This window comes from Pempheris klunzingeri, chromosome 22 (genome assembly GCF_042242105.1).
Source record: "Pempheris klunzingeri isolate RE-2024b chromosome 22, fPemKlu1.hap1, whole genome shotgun sequence".
In the NCBI taxonomy this organism is placed as follows: domain Eukaryota; kingdom Metazoa; phylum Chordata; class Actinopteri; order Acropomatiformes; family Pempheridae; genus Pempheris; species Pempheris klunzingeri.
In genome coordinates this window covers 14,231,919-14,251,817 of record NC_092033.1, presented here as the reverse complement: position 1 = coordinate 14,251,817, position 19,899 = coordinate 14,231,919, and the positions used below count along the sequence as shown (strand labels likewise).

Sequence of the window (19,899 nt, the reverse complement as noted above, 5' to 3'; positions counted from 1 at the left end):
GCTAATGGCCGTCTCGGAGTGCCACCTTCAATTTTGGGTGGTGGGTTTAGCGTATGTGCAGCTCTGGATGAATGCACACGAGCGTGTGTGTGTGTGTGCGTGTCAGCCAGTGTGTGTCTACTCATTCTCTCAGCCAACCAATTACTGTCCCGAGGAGCCGACAGCTGTCGCCACCATTGTCTTTTCTTTCACCACCATCTCTCTTCCTCCTCTCCTCCTCCTCCATACCTCCTCTCAGTTGGCAGGGGGGAGTCAGAGGGGAGTCTCAGCCCCAGGACCTGCTCCCTTGGGGAGTCATTACACCACTGTGGGACTCTCACACGCACACATGCACAGAGCAACACACAACTTGTCTCCTCTGTCTCTTTCTATCTATCACTATGCCACTACACCCTTCAATTAAGCCTGTGGCCTTCTCTTTGGGGATTTGATGCACACTCACGTCAACACACACACACACACACTCATCTAATCCTAATGTTCCCTCTATATTTGTCATTACCCGCTTCCCAGATGGGACTCGGCCCATTGGGTTTTGTATATAATAGAGCCATGCTGATAGAAGCAGGGTGTATAGAACTGACACTTTCTCCTCAGCCGCACCAAGTTTGATTTTGTTGTGCTGTATTTGGACGAATTCATCGGAGACCGCGGTGAGTCTCTCCTGATGTGGTCGCCACAGTGGTGGTGGTTTAAGCATATGTGTTGCCACTGAGGTGCCATCCCTCTGCAGCGGTCCACTATCTTCCCTTCACCACTCTCTTTCTTTATCTGAGACTGTAATACAAACCAGATTGGCCTTATCTCTGTTCTCTCACGGCACACACTCTCTCTCTCTCACACACACTCACACACACACACACACACACACTCCAACATAGCCTTATTCTCACTCTCTTGCTTCTACAAGTAAACACAAGAAACACACACACACGCACACAACTCTGCTAAAGCTTACACATGCTATCAGTCTCAATCTGTGAGTGGATATGCCAGCAATTTCACTTAACCATGCAGGGTGAAAATGTTGCCGGTTGGGGGAAAAAAAAAAGAATTTGGAAGAGGCGCGGAATATTTCACTTCAACCATGAATGCTGTGTATAGATAAGGAGCGCCTCACTCCGAGTGTGTAACTGTTTGTACATACGTGCTCGCACGTGTGTGTCAGTCTTGTAGAGATTTACCTCCGACACACTCGTTAATCACAGAATTCATTAGTCACCGAGTCTCTAATTGTTTACTTTCCCCTGCGGCGGTACTACACAAGGTTGCCGGCCCTCCCTGTTACAATTTTGGGAGAACATAATGGTAAATTAATTTTCCTGGTAGCTCCGATTCGATTAGTCATTTCTGAGTACGCTCTATTAGCCGGGAAATTGTGTATTTGGAAGTCAGAATGGAGAGTCGGGGTTTGATCGTGTAGCATACCTGGTAAAAAGACAAAGTAGAGGAGACTGAGGGGAAGACGGAGAGAGAGACCTAGTGAGGAAGAGAGATAGGGTGGAAGTCATGAGCCTGAGGGAAGAGTTAGAAGAGAAATGGTCTGGTCGGCTTTGAGTGGCTGTAATGAAGCCCAGTGAGAGATGCAAGAGGAAAGATAAATTGATCTGTTAATAAAACCATAATCTATTAATAAAAACCAAATTGATTCATAATTGGTAGGTACATCGCAAGTGATAAAACTTGTTTTGACTTGTGCTTTAAACATAGACTGTGAAATTATAACTAAACCCTAGTTATTTAGACTTATCTGTAATTAAAATGTGCTAGATTTTAAAAAAAGCTACATTCATCAATGCCTGCTTTTAATCCAGAATTTGAATTTAAGTTTTTTTATTTCACCATAGTAGTGACACAAAAAATGAATCTTGTGGATCTGTGAATCTTTATTTCGACGCAGAATACTGACGTCATTTATGTTTTCTATGGCCCTGGGGACATCAAGCACTTTGAGCCACCTCACTTCTGAAATAACTAGCCGGTGGTCAGATCTAAGCCGGTGTTTGTTCCATCTATTACACAAAGACAGACAAAGCAGGCAATTTTCATGTCAATATGACTATCGGAGTAAACACCGTTTTAATTATCTGTAGGACAAAACTCATCCAATCTTTCAACCAGTTTGGTTGAAAAGAAAAGATTGTCAAAGTTGCACATAACCTTTGTTGTAACTGTATTTAAATGTCTGTCCCTTCATGTGAAGCACAAGCTGACTGCATGGTGAGTGTCCCAAAACTGACTCTTTGAAATCAGCCATTGGCTGAACAGGCAGGCAGACAGCTCTCTCACTCACTCAGCAATGCTGAATCAGCCAAACGGCCGCTGATAGGGGCTAACTGGAGCCACGTGTGCTGGACACACCAGATATATACATGTGATGCTCAGCCCCTCGTGCTCGGCTGTAGCAACGTCTTGTTGCGTCGGGTCCCCTCCTGCCTGCCGAAAAATGAGGCCTTTATGTTCTAGTTTTGTGCTCTAGAAACTAATTGGCTTTGTTCTGTGTTACTTGACTGAGCGGGGAAGCGCAACTGTAAAGGCTTTTTCTGCATGTCAATGTGCGGACATATATTCATGTGTGTATGCATGTCACATGCTGCGTTGTTATGTGTCACGGCCTTAGTTGCATATGGATGAGCTAACACGGGGCAATCTGCGCTTCAAGGCGCACACGCACTCCCAACACGCGTGAGCACGTCCACTTCTTTCACAATACTGAAATACAGATGCAATAGACCGCATCACAAGTGAACTTACTGAAACTATGCATTATAGATCAACACACTCTCCACACACACATACATTCTTCTTCTTCTTCTTCTTCTTCTTCTTCCTCCTTTCAATGAATCTCCGCGCACGCTCACACGCCACATCACAAATGATGGGATTTAAACATCAACAGTATGAAATATTCATGTGTCAGTGCCAGCCGCTCGAGCAGAACTACCACCAAGGGGGATTTGCCTTCAGATCTGAGGATACTACTGCATTCATCCCTCTCTCTCTCTCTCTAACTCTCTCCCCCCCCTCTCTTTCTCCCTGTTGTGTTGCAGCATCCAGAGCCACTGTCATGGCGTTGTGTACCAGTGTGTTCCTGAGTATTGTTCTAGTTTTCTATGATATCGCCTTTACACTCACAAGTGTTGTTTATCTGTTTTGGAGGAGGGTTGGGGGGCAAGAGAGACACCCCGCCACCCCCACTTGCCCTTCTTTGCTCTTTACTCAACACGTAGGGAAGGCAGAAAGGGTGGGCGAGGGAGGTTGACTGAGAAATATAGAAATGGAGGGGAAGAGAGAATTTAGAGCTCAGAACCAGGTTGTCATAGAGATCTCCCAGCTCTGTACTTTGTTAGTTAATATTTCTGAGGATGTTTAGAGGTTTATCTTGTGCTACTACTGAAACAAATAGAAGACATTAAGCTGGACCACATGACAGATCAAAAAAGAAAAGTCAACTCACGTAAAGTGTGAACATGCTGTCCAATACATGTATGTTAAAAGACATTTACATTTGCACATATAGATATAGATCACATCTTTATATCTTTTATTTAAGTGTCCTCACGGGTTTCTGAATCCTATATTACCAAAGGACCTATGTTCTGATACAGTCGACCTCATTTACAAACTCAGTTTCTATTTCAATCTACTTCATTCCATCAGGATAATTTCCTCAGTATCCATAATGCTATCCAGGGAGTCCTTGATACATATATTAAAAACAAACAGTAAAACACTTGCATTAGCTATAGCTGCCAGCACTTGAAAAGAGGCATTTGGGGGAAAATAACCTACCACAAGCAGCTATTTTCAGGCATCGTTTTTCTTTGAAGTGTCTAGTAAAGGTGGATTCAAATCAGTTTGGCAAACGTTTTCAACACACGAGCAGTAAAGCAGTAAAGACAAAGGGATTATTTTTACCTGGCAAGACTGAACAGAAAAAGCAGAAAAGCTATTAAAGCAACAGGAAATGGCCTACGGTGTTATTCCCGTTATACTGGATTTTAGAAACAGAGTGAGCATGATGTCAACCAATGTCAAAGAAGAAAAGACAGGAATGGAGGGACATCTTATTTTATAGGACAAGCAAGTGGTGTGATTATTGTACTGTTTAGACTTGACACATTTTTTTCAAGGAAGTAAATGTTTTCGTTTTTGAGTCTCCATGAATTGCAATGACTCTGTCACATATGAACTCAATTTATGTAACTGGGGGCAGCATCACTTTGTACAAATATGAAATGCTGAATGGTTATACTCCCACTATTTTACATGTGTCAGCGGTTCAAGTCGGTACCAATGGGTTAGAATCTTAATAATCTGGGGCCTGGCAGAGAAAATTGAAGCCAGACAATGTGGTCAAATGTGTTAGAAAGCGTAAAACTACAGCAGCATAAGATTTAAAAAAGTCTGAGTCGTTGTGGACAGAAAGTTGGAGAGAGAAAACGGTAGGAGGTGTCAGGCAGAAAAGTTTGCAGGAGTCTTAGATTGCTGAGTGAAAGTGAGGGTGATGGAGTATACAGAGATACAAAGACTGCCAATCGGGGGACTGGGGAGTCAGATATGGGTCCAGTGGTCATTGTTCCTCCTGAGATTCATCCCTTTTTCCATTTAAAAGATGTGATTACACCGCAACGATGCGCACACACACTTTCACACACGCGCTGCCGGCAGTGGTGATCCAATTTAGGAGGTTAGAAGGGAGGGATAAGGAGATAGAGGGAGCAGAGAGGGGAGTGGAGGGGTGAAAGGCAGCCATGTAAGAGATGCAAGGGAGAGGAAGAGAGAGTGTTCTCTCTCTCTCTCTCTCTCTCTCTCTCTCTCTCTCCCCCCCTCCCTCTCTCTCTCTCTCTCGTTTGTCATTCTGTCGGCGCCGTATGCAGATGAGGAGCTAATATGATATCTCTGCTGAGCTGATGGATGTTTAAAATGATATGGCAACCCTGAGCAGCCTCGCTGCATGCTGCCTGCCAGGGATGTTGTGTGTGTGTGTGTGTGTATTTGGGAATGTGGTAGTGTGTGTGTGTGTGTGTGTGTGTGTGTGTGTGTGTGTGTGTGTGTGTGTGTGTGTGTGTGTGTGTGTGTGTGTGTGTGTGTCACTCAGTGAAAACTATATCCAAATTATAGTTGCAATGACATATACTCTCAAACTTTCAACAGTGTTATTTACTGGCATCTTAAACTGCAGAAACAAAAGGAGGCAGGCGGTATCCAGAGATAGAGGTTTCTAAGGGGCCATATCACCCAAATTGCACTTTTTTATGTCTTTTAACATGAATATGTGTCCCAGGTGTCCCTCAGACTATGAAAAAAGATTATAGTCTCTCTTTTCTTTCTCTAAATGTGTGTGAAAACACACTGTTTAGATCTGGCCCTTCTACTTACTTAAGAACTGGGACTGTTGAACATAGGATCTCCTTCAGGCCTTCAGCAGGCTGACGGTCCTGCCCACTGAAAACCTTGCCGTATGCCATTGCTGTTGTCTCACTAATGCTGGCTTCGGTGAAACTAAAGTGTCGAAGGTCCGATCAAAGCACACAAATTGTTCTGCTGTTGGCTGCAAAAACCTACAAAACAGTCTTCATGTCCTCCCACCATCTCAGGAAATGACCTGGTGGATTTACCTTATTCTGGATGGAAATGTAACAGAAATGTTGCTACAAAGATTGGATCGATAGAAACCCCAAATAAAAGTATAAACTGGAAAATGAGTATAATATGTCTCCTTTAAGCAAACCTCCAGGTTAGCCAAGCTTATGTTGAAGAGAAGATGAACGATAAATTGTTCAAAAAAAAAAAAAAAGATATAAGGCAGAAAAAAGCAGCAAATCCTCTCATGTGAGAAGCTATAACCATTGATTGATAATCAATCTAACTCCATAATATTCATCATATAAAAGGTCAATGATTGTTGCTGGCCAATATCAGCTTTGCAGGATAAGAAATTACTAATACCGACACACATATTCTACAATAAACCTAACTGTAAGTGTCTCTGAGTTTGTGCATCTGTATCTGTCTATGTGCATTTTTTCCACGTTGTCATGGTGGTAATGAGAAGTGGGGGCGGTAGTGAAGCGTGAGAAGGGGGGCAGGACTGATTGGATTCTCCACAGACTTCATTAGTTAAAACAAAGCCAGTTGTCCATTTGGGCTCTTTCACAGCCTAATTGATATTGATTTACTGATTTGCTCAAGGGTGATTTAAAAGCATGTTTGGTGTTATCATCAATGCTGCTTTTCCTCTGCTCTCCCTCTGTGTCTCTCTGAAGGCATTAGCACTCCATCCTTCTAGTAACATATATATAAAAAAGAAAAATGCCTGAGGAGGATTTTGCTTTCCTCCTCGAGTTGACTCTTCTCTTCAAATCTGACTTAGCAGCCGTGGGTCCTCACACACCGTCTCCTCCCACTTTGTCATTCCATCACCATTACATTCATTTATGACATAATGAAAAAAAGTGAGAGAAATAATTATCTTCTCTACCTCATATCCCTCCGTGATCCTGGCTTGTCACTGCAACAAATTAGTGAGGGTTATCTTTTCGTTGTGGACTCCTCGACCGCGATTGCAAGATAGATCCCCATAACTGGATAATGATAGTTATCATAAATGGTTAGCGGTTGGCTAAGTGAAGCATTGAGATCAATGGCTGTGGTGTTAGTGTTCAAATGAAGGAGGCCTTTTATCATGGTGATGGATGGCAGGCCTCTCTTTAATGTGACATGTTATGATCATATCAATTTGTCCTCAGTTCTCATCGACATCACTTTATTGCCTCTCCGTCTCTCACAGTCCATCACCCCGCACTGTAAATTCAGACTTGAAATGGTAGCGTGCCACAATGCTCCATAAACCAACCATTTCTCTTCCTCTACTACTTTCCTTCCTCCTCTCTTCCACCTTTCTCCTCTTTTTGTCTGGCTCCTGCTCTTTCCCTCTAGTTAATCCACCTGATTTCAACTCTATTTTGATACCTCTCCTTCTCTATTTATCATCCTCCTCCCCTCACTCCTTGACAGGCATCGGCACACGGCCTCAAAGAAAGAGTGAAGGAATCAGACTGGGATTAAAATGTAATATCAGACTATTAAAGAGATTAGTGGTTGAGAATTCGCTGTCTGAGCTACCCTCCAATCTGATGAACTGGCATTCATGATATTGATTTATTCCCCGGCTTCTTTTATTAGTCTACATTGACATGGACAGCAATAGATCTGATATGGTGGCCTTTCATGAGGCACCTTTCTCACCGGGGCCTTTGCGCTAAGTAACCGCCGACTGGCTGCCAGGACTGATTGTTTAGGGACGTGAAGTTTATTCATCAAATCTGGAGTTTTAAAAGAGCACCAACAAGAAGGTGGATGAGGACATAACTGATTTCTGTTTCTCAAGTGGACAAAATCAAGGTCCTGGTATTGAACGTGGTAATGAAAAGCTTCGGACGGAACAATATCGCCACAAAAGCCTTAATTATTTCCAATTATGACAACCGAGCATTTCAGCTCAATTATGTCGCACATCCGTCAAGGCTACCAAGGTAGCAGGTTGTGATTGAGATTCCCTATTAGCGTCTCTGTCAACATCTTTACAAAGAGTTATGAGGATCGCAGGCCTGCCATCAAAGGGGAACATTTGTAGCACTCAGATTCTTAAAAAGCACTCCATTCATATGTTTTCGCATCCACTTGTTTTCACCTGATACTGACTCAAGTCCCTTAATGTGTATCAATCTACCTCCACTGCAGGTATTTTCAAGAACCTAACAATCAGACATGATTTTTGAAGCCTATGATAAAATTAAACTTGATGGCTGTTCCTCGCTGTGCAGTTTGAATACCATGGTTTAAAGTTAAAATTTAGTGCTTCCAGATTGTCTGGCAGGTTCTTAAAAGGACACCTCAAACCAGCATCTGGGTTTCACCATCAACCATGTAACCGCTGTTCTAAATGGGATTCGCAAAGCATATTAAACTGCACGTTGTAACTTTGTAATATGACTCACAGTCACTTTTGGGACATGCATAAAAACAAACATGCACAACGTTTTGTGACCTGACCTCAAACTCGTATCTCATATCTAATTTTCCCCTCTATCCCATCTCCTCCAAGCTTCCATGTTCACTTTGCATGATCTTATCATCTGGCCACCCGGTAATGGCCTCGCTCTCGGCTCCACACACACTGGCACCGTAACCGTGGTCCCAATCACAACCTTAATGCATCTCAATTTAACCACTGTTGTAACACACACATGCACCCCCCACCCACCCCCCCTCTCTCTCTGACACACACTCACACATGCAGAGTTTATTGTGCTGCGAGCGGTGAAGGGTCGGGGAGGGCGGCATCAGTAATGCGTGACGCGTGCCTCCATAACGCCGGCCTCATTTGCATGTGTGAGGAGGTCTGGGCTAATGGAGCTGATCTGTTGCGCTGTTATTAAATGGGGAAAGAGAAGGGGGTGGGGTGAGTGGAGGGGGTTATTATTAAAGAGGAGGAGGAGGGAGACACAAAAAGAGGGGAGGTCTTTTCTCCACTCCCAGAGGCATGATGGATGATTCAGTAGTCTCTCCCTCACTGAGTTTAGCTTGCTGTTGTGCAATTTGCACTAGACACACAGCAGCACACACACACACACACACACACACACACACACACACACACACATACAATATGCATGGATGTGTGTGCTGCGACCTGCCTGCACACCCTTTGAATATCACGAGGTAAATGAGGCCTAACACACTACTACCACCTCTCCCTTTTGTCCACCCTTTACCACTCAGGTCGTTTCTCTCACTGCATTTAAATGTCCTCAATATGTCACACATGCATGCATGAATGCATGCATCCCTGCTAAAACACACACACACACACACACACACACACACACACACCACTAGGCTAAATGGAGCCTGTTGGGGCACCTTTTTATAGCGCACACATGCACAGTTTTACTGCTGTGTATTACAGTGTAATGGCCATTTCCCAGCAATTCCTGCAACAACCTGTTCCATTTGAAATGCTGATTGAATAGACTGTAAAATAACATTTTATTATCGCGTTATTTGGTAGCCCATGTTTTCCCACACTGAAATCAAAAATCGTGGTGTTTTACTTTTCATTATGAAAAGTCAAAGCTGCATTAGCATGTTAAATAATGACAAGGTTAATAGATTTAGGTTTATTCATTTATTTATGCAGATCCCTTATTATTTTGAAATAGATGTGATTTTTTTCAAAATCCCATAGTATGAGTCATTTTGCTGTGAGTCAGTTTGCTGTTGTTCACTACATACGTCGGTGATAACGTCAGTCCAAGTCTATCCTTTAAGAAGGGCTGCATATTGAACCTCCGTACTTTGTGCTGATCAAAATGTGTCCATAGCATCAAGTGTCACAAGTGTTGTTGACATGAAATGTTGACCAGAACCACGAAAACCACGAAACCTCTCTATTCTTAGACTGTATTCTACACAGGCTATAATTTCTTTATTGAGCACTTCTGCATTTAGTAGTATGACATATTTTGTCAGATGAAATGAAAAGGTTAAAATAGGTTTATATTCACCAAATTAAGGTATGGGAAAAAAAGGGTGATTTTGGTGGTTGTACCAAATATCAGATATTTGCATTGAAACACTTCAAACGATGCCCGGCCCTGCTCTTGATAATCAGCCACTTTTATTTTTAACTGCCAGCTGTTGAGAATGTGGTGGTGAAAAGTGGCTGCAATCAGCTTGAATTCATATCAGTTACAGTTTCCAGTGCTGACAAGTTTATAATTAAAAAAAAAATAATAAAGTAAGGAAATATGCATAAAAAGCTCAGGATGTTCAAATAAATAGAAATCGTTCTCCAAAGTATGGCTGGATGGACTGCTTCTGGCAGCGCTTCAGAGCTTCCAGGAGGATGATAGCACGACACGAAAGCAGTGCATTTAGCCATTTTTTGGCAAACTTTGAGTGGCTTGGTACATACTGAGAGAGCAGATGGACAGTGGTGAAGTGAATTATGCTGGTTTGTGAAGTTTTCTAGAGACATTTTAGTATATTTTTCCTGGAAATCTAAAAATCCATTGTAACTGTCTGAATTCAAGTTTACCACAGTAGCACCTCTCCATCAACGCAGAAACAACAGGCTTCTTTGCAGGCAGCTGTCAAGCCTACAAGTAGATTTTGGGTGGAATATCCCTTTTCAATTAAAAAAAAAAACCAACCTTAGATCTTAACAGTTTCACATACATGAATACGTCTGAGTCAGTGCTTTTAGTAACCGTTGAGTCACTCCGAGTGGCGTCTTTCCCGATGCACCAGCATACACCATGAATGCAGCACCAGTCAGAGGATGATTAATGAAATGCCAGCTTGTTGGTGTCGCTCAGGTCTCGATTTCGCCCAATCCTCTTCCCCCTCCAGCGCTTTGGCACGGCTGTCTATGAGATTCATCCTCCAATGGGAGAGTTTAGATCCATCTGGAGGCGGGCCAGCAGCCCACATCTGACATCATCTTAAGACCTGGCACAGTTTGGCAGAATGACACTAGTTGTCTCACACACACACAGACACACACACACACACACACACACACTCTTGCGATGGAGATAAGATTAAGACGAAGAAAAAAGTGGGAAGACTTGGGAGGGTGTGAAAGTCAAAAGCGTGAATGTATTTATCGATGTTTAAAGATGTGTGTTTCGATGTGTTGATTGGTTGGGGATTGTGGGTGCTGTATGTGAAGCGGGTTGTGTATATGTGAAAGACAGGATGGCAGGTGAGAAGGAGAGAAGTGTTAAAAAATGCAGAGTGTTAGAATGACACAGATGGGCTGCAGAGAGGAGGAAGGCGAAGGGGAGAAAAACATTTTGGAAGAGAGAGAGACTGAGCTAGAGACGCTCGGGGGGCTTTTTGGCGGATCACACATCAAATTGAACAATTAATCGATCATTCAATCAGTACAAAAGGATCTGATCATGGTTTTGATAATAGATTAGTCATTGAAGTTATTTATCAAGAAAAAATACCAAGTGTCTTTTGGCTTTAGACTGGTAATCAGACAGGCTGGGACATTTTTACTACTTCCATTTCTACTATTTTACTTTTTCATTTTAAATATTAAATGATTAATTATCTGATTTGGTTGGTTTAGTTGGTTCCTGTGGGGTTTTTACAAAAGAACACATGCACAATGAAGACTTCAGACAAGGAAAATGTTTGCTATTGCAGCAATGGTGGTGGCTGGGTGAAAGGAAACATCATTATGTTAGTGGTGCGTCGTTGTATTTTAGATAATTAAAGTCATTTCTCCCAAATGAAAAAAAACAAATATTTTCTCACTCACCTGTAATGGTATCCCACACATTTATTCTGCTTGTAAAAGAGAATACGTTAGAAAATTTCACCAGCTGCTTGTATTTCCTGTAACCTGATTTCTCCCAGTAACCTGGTTTCATGTGTCATTGATAATGGATTAACACCGATCCCATAAGAGTATCAACACACTATCTCATGTTTCACACCATGATAAAAGCATCCATGTCACTTCCAATATTTGTTTGTGTGTTCATAAGAAAGAGGGAGAGAGAGAGGGGAAAATCACTTTAAAAGCTCCAACATGGGAATGCTCCTGTCATCGATGGTGTTTAGAAGTGCCGTGACAGCTTGCTCGCAGTGTCTCCCTTCGTGTAGCGCTAATGCAGTGTGTGTATATGTGTGTGTTTGTGTCCAAAATAAGCCTGTGGTACTCGCCGGGTCCTGCCACCTGCTCCGTCTTTGCGCCGGCTCTGGCACCATCGCCCGCGGAGTCCCTTACGTTTCAGATTCATTTTACGTCTCTGCCAGGCCTGCAGCGGCGTGAGGCCTGCAGGAGTTTGTGCTTGGGTCTATACAGTGTACGCCGCCAAAAAGCTGTCCGTCGTGAAGCATAAGCCTGGCTGGTTTCCACCTAGACACTGTTTTCCCATCTGCTTACATCCCAGTGATCAATTCTGACCCAAATCTTGTCGGCCTGACTAAAGCAGATCAACAAGGAGCAATTGGTATTCTAGAAATCAGTCCTAGAAGCCTTTTTTCATTCAACAAAATGATCACTAGCTCTATAAAAAGAGACTTTATTTTTTTAAGTGGCTCTGTAGTGGGGCAGCCTACAAGACTCTCGAAAGGGGTTGAAAGGGTAAGATATTCTCCAGACCTAACATGTACTCTTGTGTGACAATAAAATGTGACATTCCCGCAGTAATTTGTCTTTTCCAGACATTTTCACACAAACAAAAGTCCGTACATGAACTCGGACAAAAAGACTTGTTTTAAACCTCGTGTCAGTGCATTTTTGAGGTAATCCAATTAGGTTTGAGAGGATATTGGGAAAAGGCAGATCTGGGTCATTGCTCCTAAACTTAGCAATTTGCTAACATGACAAACTTACTGTACTGTTTAACTGCAAAACAGTCTAGCAAAACAACTTGGATTAAACTTTTTAAGGACACACTTGGGACACATTGGGAGGTCAGTGGGGTTTTAAAGGGAGGGGGTTGTTCTAAACCAATAAAAGGGCATTTAGTCCAACTTTATTCAAAGAAACAGAAGACGATTGGGGCAGTAACCATTAGCATAAAAAGCCAGTGTGATTGAAAAGATAAAGACAGAAAAAGAAGGAAGTTCCCCCAGCCACAGCAGAGGCCACAGTGTGTGACTCACATGTTATCTCCTGGAACGGCAGCACATCAACAAACCACACTAACTGGTGCTTAAAGTACCAAATATAACCATTCATTTTTAAAAACAAATCTTGAATTTTGATGTGAAGTTTCAGAGTACTTCAGTTTTGAACCCGCAAACTTATTTAAATTCAAACTTCTAACATGTCTGGAATGTACGATTATGTTGCTCTTGATTCATCAGATTTCATCACCTTCAACTAAATATCAACCTCATAAGAGTTTAAGCTAGTTAATAAGCTTTGGGTTGGTTGACTGTCTCTTTAGTGTCATCGTGGTCTTAAAGTCAGCATAATGAAGTTAAATTAGGCCTTTAAAACTGTTTCTGTTAGATTTACGCTGCAGTAAAGGTTTTAACATCCAGCAGTAATATATGAGTTAATAAGTAATAGGAACCATGGAGTGCAAACGGTTTGCTTGTATAAATGCATGTAGATTGAAGAATATGTGAGATGGTGTGTGTGGTGGAGTTTTACATGTAGTGGTTCATGAGTGTGTTCTTTTTATGTGTGTCTATGTGGTGTGTAAACTTGTGAGTGCAAGCAGTGTGTGTTTGATGTTCCATTTACCCTTTTTCATAATTCATGGCATTGGGAAAATGGACTGAAGCGGAGGTGGCTAACGTGCATGTGTGTGTGTGTGTGTGTGTGTAGCAGAAAAACAGGATGAGCGTTCGGAGATGAAACAGACAAGAGTGTGTCTTTGAAATGCAAAGGGTAGCGATAGCAGTGATTGGCCACTGTGTTGAGGAGGAGCAAGGAGTTTTTTCTCAGCATTTCATCATAATACACACATACTCTCTTTCTCTCTCTCTCTCTCTCTCATACACGCACACACACACACACTCACGCACACTCACACTGGTTATTAATGACAGTATTGTTAATTCATTATTATTTTATTTACCTCAGTGACATAAAATCCGGGCTAATTCAGTGCTGCTCTGAGCTCTGGAGGGTTGTGTGCTTTTTTTGTCTGTGTTGCATTGGGTGTAATGCTGATTCACACACACACACACACACACACACACACACACAGTGTCTAGTGGTGGGGCCTGGGGACCAATTTATTTACATGCAGTGGAAGAGGAACAGAGGATTGGAGGAAGGGATAAAACAAAAAGGGAAGGAGAGAGACAGAGGAAACAGCAGGGAATTATGGAAAAAACCCAGTGGAACGAACAAGTTTCTCTACTGTTCCCAAGGACAGACAAGACCAATTTACTATTTAGATGGCTCAGTTTGTCTGTGTGTGTGGTTTGTTTTGCCAGTATCTTGTGCATGATTTGTATTATATTTCCAGAAATACTGCCTTCATCAGCACCCAACTGTTTTACTTCCATTATTAAAAAGTAGCTGAACTAAAGTCAAAACTGCAAAGCCCCTCTGCAGTGCTATATCTTCAATTTGGAAACGGTCAATATGGGTGGGGCAAGGAGATTAGGAAATGTCACCATGGGGTCACAGTGGTGTGGGAAAATACAATATATATATGCGTTGTGAAATCGTCTTGTTGCAAGTTCGCAGCATTTAAATAGATAACAGATAAAAACAATACAAATTTGATGACATGTTTTTCTCTAAACCAAATGCTCTTTTGATGCTGTTAAGGAGACTGTGTTGTCACCTTCAGTATGGAGGACCGCTGACTTACTGACAGCAGAATATCATCAGCGTAAAATGAGAGAATAAGCCAATAAAAATGAGATGCTTTGCTTGGTTAACATCCATTTGCCACAGCTTTGACATTAAATATGAGTGAATCTCTCCACTTTTCTTGTTCTTTTAAATATTTGTTTTATTTTATTTCATGTTATTTTTCACATCTTTAATATATAAATATATTTTATGTTCACAGTTTTTTACAAATCTGCTCTTTTCCTTCTTGTCTTTCAGGCAGGACGCCAGTGACCTCTCTGGACCGATACAAAGGTACTGTCATACATCTTTTATTCTTTTTCTTTCTTTTTCTCTCTAACCCTTCAGTCCCTCTCTTCCCTTCAGCGTGATCCTCAATGAGGCATACAGTGTATCTCCAGGCTTCAGGCCAAACACTAACTACATCGACAGTCATTGTAGCTTCAACACTAGAGTGGTGTTGGTGATGTTGTTGGGGTGACAACATAGAAGGGCAGGAGGAAGATGAGAGGGAGTGGGTAGAGAGAGAAAGAGGAATAAAGAGAGAAAGAAAAGGGAAATTGGAAAGGAGAGATGTGAGACGGCTCAGATCTACGGCCGAGGAGGGTCATTAAACTAAACCCTTTGGCGACAGAGCGGCAGATCAAGCGAGGGGAGGGGAGAAGGGGAGAAGACGGTTTAAATAAGGGCTGATCTTAAAATAGCAGTACCTATTTCTCATCTGAGGCAGAGTTAACAGGAAGAGGACGAATATCCTCCCCTGAAAACCATCAATGCCCCCTCACCCATTTCTTTCAATATGGGCAGAGATAGTAGAAGGAAAAGTAGAGGAACAGTTTTTCACCTGTTTGAATGTATCTATAATGCTTTATGATCTGAATTATTATCACAGATAATGCTTAATGTTGCAGCACTCATTAAATATTACAGTTAGTATGAACTACGAGTGCCGGTGATAATGACTGGTTATCTACCAAAGGCCTAATAATAAAATGTCTCATAAGCATTTATAGTATCCATAATGCATCAGCAGGTGTGGTTGTTAACCACTATGATTTGTTACATTTGTTGGTTTTTCTTTTGTAATTTGGGTGAATTGACCCTTAAACACTTTATATTATTATTGCTTCAGCATGGAAGATTATGTGTGTGCATGCACTCCTCTGAGTAGTTGTTGAGAGAGTAAGTAGATTCTCTTTTATTCAGGAATTTTTTGAATGAAGTGTAGTATTTCAGTACAATTGCATCTATTTCAGAGGACTAACAGTGGGTTTGAACACCTCAGATATTGTACCAAATAATACATTACTTGTGAGTTTGGACTCTTCTATAATACATCTTCGCTTGTGCGTTTAAGGACACTCCAAAATCTGAGAGTAGGTTGCCTAAAAGATCAGAAAATCCAACTTAGAAGACAAATAGTAAAGAAACATCAGTACCGTGTAGGAGAAGCTGTGAATTTGGTCACATCAATGCAGGCAAAAGTGATGAGATGTTCACAATGATTGATAAGTCAAGCCAGCTTTAAGTCTCTGCAAGACGATTTTTATTGTAGAATAAAAAGAACTGCATCTAATGGCCATTAGATGCAGTTGGTGAGAAAAAATGGTGAGAAATGTCTCTGTCTCTGTATATTTGGAAAAATATGTATTAGTACTGTAAAAAATATGCATTTTTAATGGGCTGAATCATTTCAGACCTCTGATGTCATCCTCTGAGAGCCTCAGGAGCTCCATTCTAATTGCTGCTCGTTTTAACCTCTAGGTAAATGCCTGGTAGTTTGGCAGTGTTGTGATGATCAGTTCTACAATAGTATGGATCATTCGACCTAATTGGATGATATTGACTTTTAATAATAAAAACCATGTATAGTATCGGCCTAAAGCTGTGTCTGATATTGACAGGCATGTGCAGCAGGTAAATCAGCCCAAATCAAAAACAAGATCCTGCGGAGAAACAGACGCCGACAGACAAGGAGCAAAACACAGAGGGAAAAAGAAAAAGAAGATGACTGTGGCTGTGAATAATTAGGCAAAATAGTTTGCTTTTGTTTGTCTCTCTGATTGGAGGAAACAGGCGAGGCTGTGACTGGCACATGAGCTCACACACACACAAACGATATGCGCTAATCCGCCACACAGCTGCGTCATTCCGGAACATATATTTACTTCCCCTCTGCCTTCACCACCACCATCACCACCGCCGACCCCCCACAATCCCCTGCAAACACACACACACACACACACAATCTCACAAAAGAGAACTGGGCGTGTAATTTGATCCTGTACGCTCTCCTCCTCTAATGAAGCTCTCTGGCGGTTTGACTGACACCCGGCTCGTTATTTAAGCGTCTGTTTTGGGCCAGGAGGAGGATGAGGAGCTGGGAGGAGGAGGAAGAGGAGGAGGTAAGGGGGGTGAGGAGAAAGAGATAGGAAAAGTGGAAACAGGGGAGTTGAAAGAGAGAATAGGGCTGGAATTGGGAGGATGGGGATGGATAAACAGACAACAGGAAATGAAAACAGGCTGGATAGATGGAGTAAGGATGGAGGAAAAGAGGGTCAAGGGAGTCGTAGGGAGCAGAGAAAAGAAGTCGAGAATGAAAGCAGGGGGGAGGAGGAAAAAACTGAGTAGGGTTTTTAAAAAAATAGAACCACAACAATCAAGAGAAAAGAAGACAGTTTGGGAGGAGGAAGAGCTGATGCCGGAAACAGGGGTGATAAAGGGTGTGAAGGGATTGTATGTGAGTGTGTATATGCGTGTACATGTGTGTATGTGTGTGTGAGTGTGTGTCTAATTGCAGGTCTTTGTGCTGATAATGTTCTTTGAAGGCACACAGCTGATAATTAGCGAGTGTAGCTCCACAGATGCCTTTCAGCATCGGTCATTATCAGCCCCAAACCCACCATTGGCTCTGACATGACCTCCTGAGACAGGGACACACACGCACACACACACACATGTACCGCCCTCATGCGAGAAAATACACGAATCGGCGTAAACAAGCATTGATTAGTGTATGAATAGCATCAGCTCACAAGTGGAACAGATACAACAGCTCTCTAAAGGCCTCAAGTTCCTCTTTGGCATGAGGGCTACAGGTGTGTGTGAGACGCACAAATGCACACACACTTCCTGTTTACAGAGCCAGACACACATAGACAGCAGAGACTATAATTACAGGGATCCACACAATGTGGCGTCCCGGTACGCTGCGTCCGTTATTGCCTCCTCGGTTGCCACATGACAACAGCGGTCCCTCGCTACGGCGACTGCTCGGTGCGCCGCTTCTGGCCCCGCCTCCCCCACTATTCCCACATCTGAATATTTATGAGAGGGGAACAGGCTCACTGCAGTCAGAAGACACTGGCTGGAGTATTCTCTTTCCTCGGCAGTGACAGTTAGCAGTGTTAAAGGCTCCTTCCTGAGCTCTAATTTATCCCCCAGTGTGAACATGTCTGATGAGAGCTGCAGTCTGGAAGACCTGCTGTCTAAAAACACTCCCAGTCAGCATAACTGACAAAAATTCGGCGTCATTTGACAGCGAGGAGGAGTTTGCTTCTGGGGCCAAAACCTATACGAACAGTAAAACTTGATGATTGCGTGCGTGCTACGAATCAGGGGAATGACACCATGACGAACTCAGAGAAAGGTTCCCTGAGTCTCGAAATCAGGTCTTGAGGAAGAAAGTTGATGAAAAACCTCCAACATCTCTTCGTCCTCCTTCCTCTTGTCTTCCTCCCCCAGCAGCGGCCTGCTGTACATTCATGTAGTGTCAATGCTGGTTCCGGCGCAGCATGTGAAGAGTTTGGTGCTTTGCTGAAGGGCACTTCAAATGTATTCAGTCATTTACCTCACATAGCCTTGCAGATCATAGCAGTCTTACTTGAAGCTTTTAGAACCCAGAGTGGGTTCCATTGCTGATGAACACAGAGGGCTTTGAGTTGAGATTATTTGTCACTAAGAATTGTCAGGTAGAACTTAGAAAAGGACATGGTTCTGTTTTTGTAGCTCAGTGGACAGAAACGTACATAACTACGTACATAGCTAGACAACTGACCTTTTAGAATGGAGCCCCCCACCACCACTATCTAGTCCTTCGTTCTCTCACCTGGTCTCAAGATTCCCTTCAAGCAGGAAATGTTGGAAATGAAATTCTCATTCAATTGTTGGAGGCTGCACTGGTGTCAAGCTCGCTCTTCATCCATTTTTCATCCAAACACATGAATTATGAAAAGCTGCTAATGATTGGGAGGGACAGAGTGGGGGAGGGACACGGGGGGGGGGGGGGGGGTGTCTTACGGGAGCTTGACGGACGTTTAGACATCTTTTCTTCCTTCACTTCTTCACAATCTGTCTTGTCTCTCTGAGAGACATTTTCTTTCTCTCTGAGAGACATGGGTTTCATCTGTGGACAAGACACACACACACACACACACACACACTGGGTGGCAGGTGAACATACAGTGGCACGGGAGGGGCTTACTTTGTGTGTGATTCAGACCGTTGACCTGGAACACATTGGCTACTGAGAGAATAAAAACTATTACACAGACACAGACACAGACACAGAGACACACTACAGGTGTCTGTGTTCAGAGCTTTTATTGCTGCTGCTGTAGGTATAGCCATAAAAAGCATTACTAATGCTAATCATTTCCATTGTAATTTTGTAATTTCTAAATGCTTTATCATTATAATGGTGTTTTGTAATCATTAATTTATTCATTTAGTGTTTTTAGATATTTAAATGTATAATAATAATGTCTATTTGATTGTATTTGTGTTATTTATTTATAATGTTTGATATATTTTCTGAAAGCAGTAACTTTACTACAACCATTATTTTTTTAGGGCTTTTTACGGCATTTATTATTTGTCATCTTTATATTATTATTTCTTGGTTTTTTGTTATTTCTTCATACACTGATAGTTGGTTACAAAATGTTTGTTGCATTTCTAATATTATTATTTGGCTAAATTCCTCCCAAGACGGCGACACAGGTTACCATGGTTATCAGCTACACATCCTGACTTACAACAGTAAATCAACACACACATACATATCCGTGTCTTCTATCCTCCTGAAACACTGCTGGTATGAGAACAGACTCAGTCAAACCACCATGACTACACACACACACACACACAGACACACACACACTCAGAGCGGCATGCCCCAGGGTTTTCTGGGATAGTGGAGTGTTTTCTCTTCCAGCTGATGCTCTCTGAGGTGGGACGAAGCTGAAGCTGAGGGTGTGTCTTCTTCACATTCCAGTGCTTTCCTCAGACAATAACAATATTTATTTAGAATGCATCATTTGTAATTATTGTGCATTCACCGTAAATCTGTCCTGATTGCTTGTTCGCTCTTGCGACCGACTTCTACCCCAGCAGAAACCTTGTTGTTTCCATAATTAATCATTATCGCGTTAATTTTGAGGTGTTTGCATAATTACCATACCACCATACCACTCAGAATAAAGAACAATACGCAGCTTGTTTTTGCTTATTAACGCTCTTCAATAACAAGAGTGGAACGATGTGGA

At 42.3% G+C, this 19,899-nt stretch overlaps 1 protein-coding gene across 1 annotated transcript in view; it reads left to right on the top strand.

The window, feature by feature from the left end:
* Positions 1 to 19,899, top strand: part of celf2 (cugbp, Elav-like family member 2) — a 186,644-nt gene that overhangs the window by 25,138 nt on the left and 141,607 nt on the right. The window contains exon 2 of the mRNA XM_070853488.1: positions 14,612 to 14,647. Coding sequence (XP_070709589.1) covers positions 14,612 to 14,647 — 36 coding nt within the window. The remainder of the gene's footprint in view (positions 1 to 14,611; positions 14,648 to 19,899) is intronic.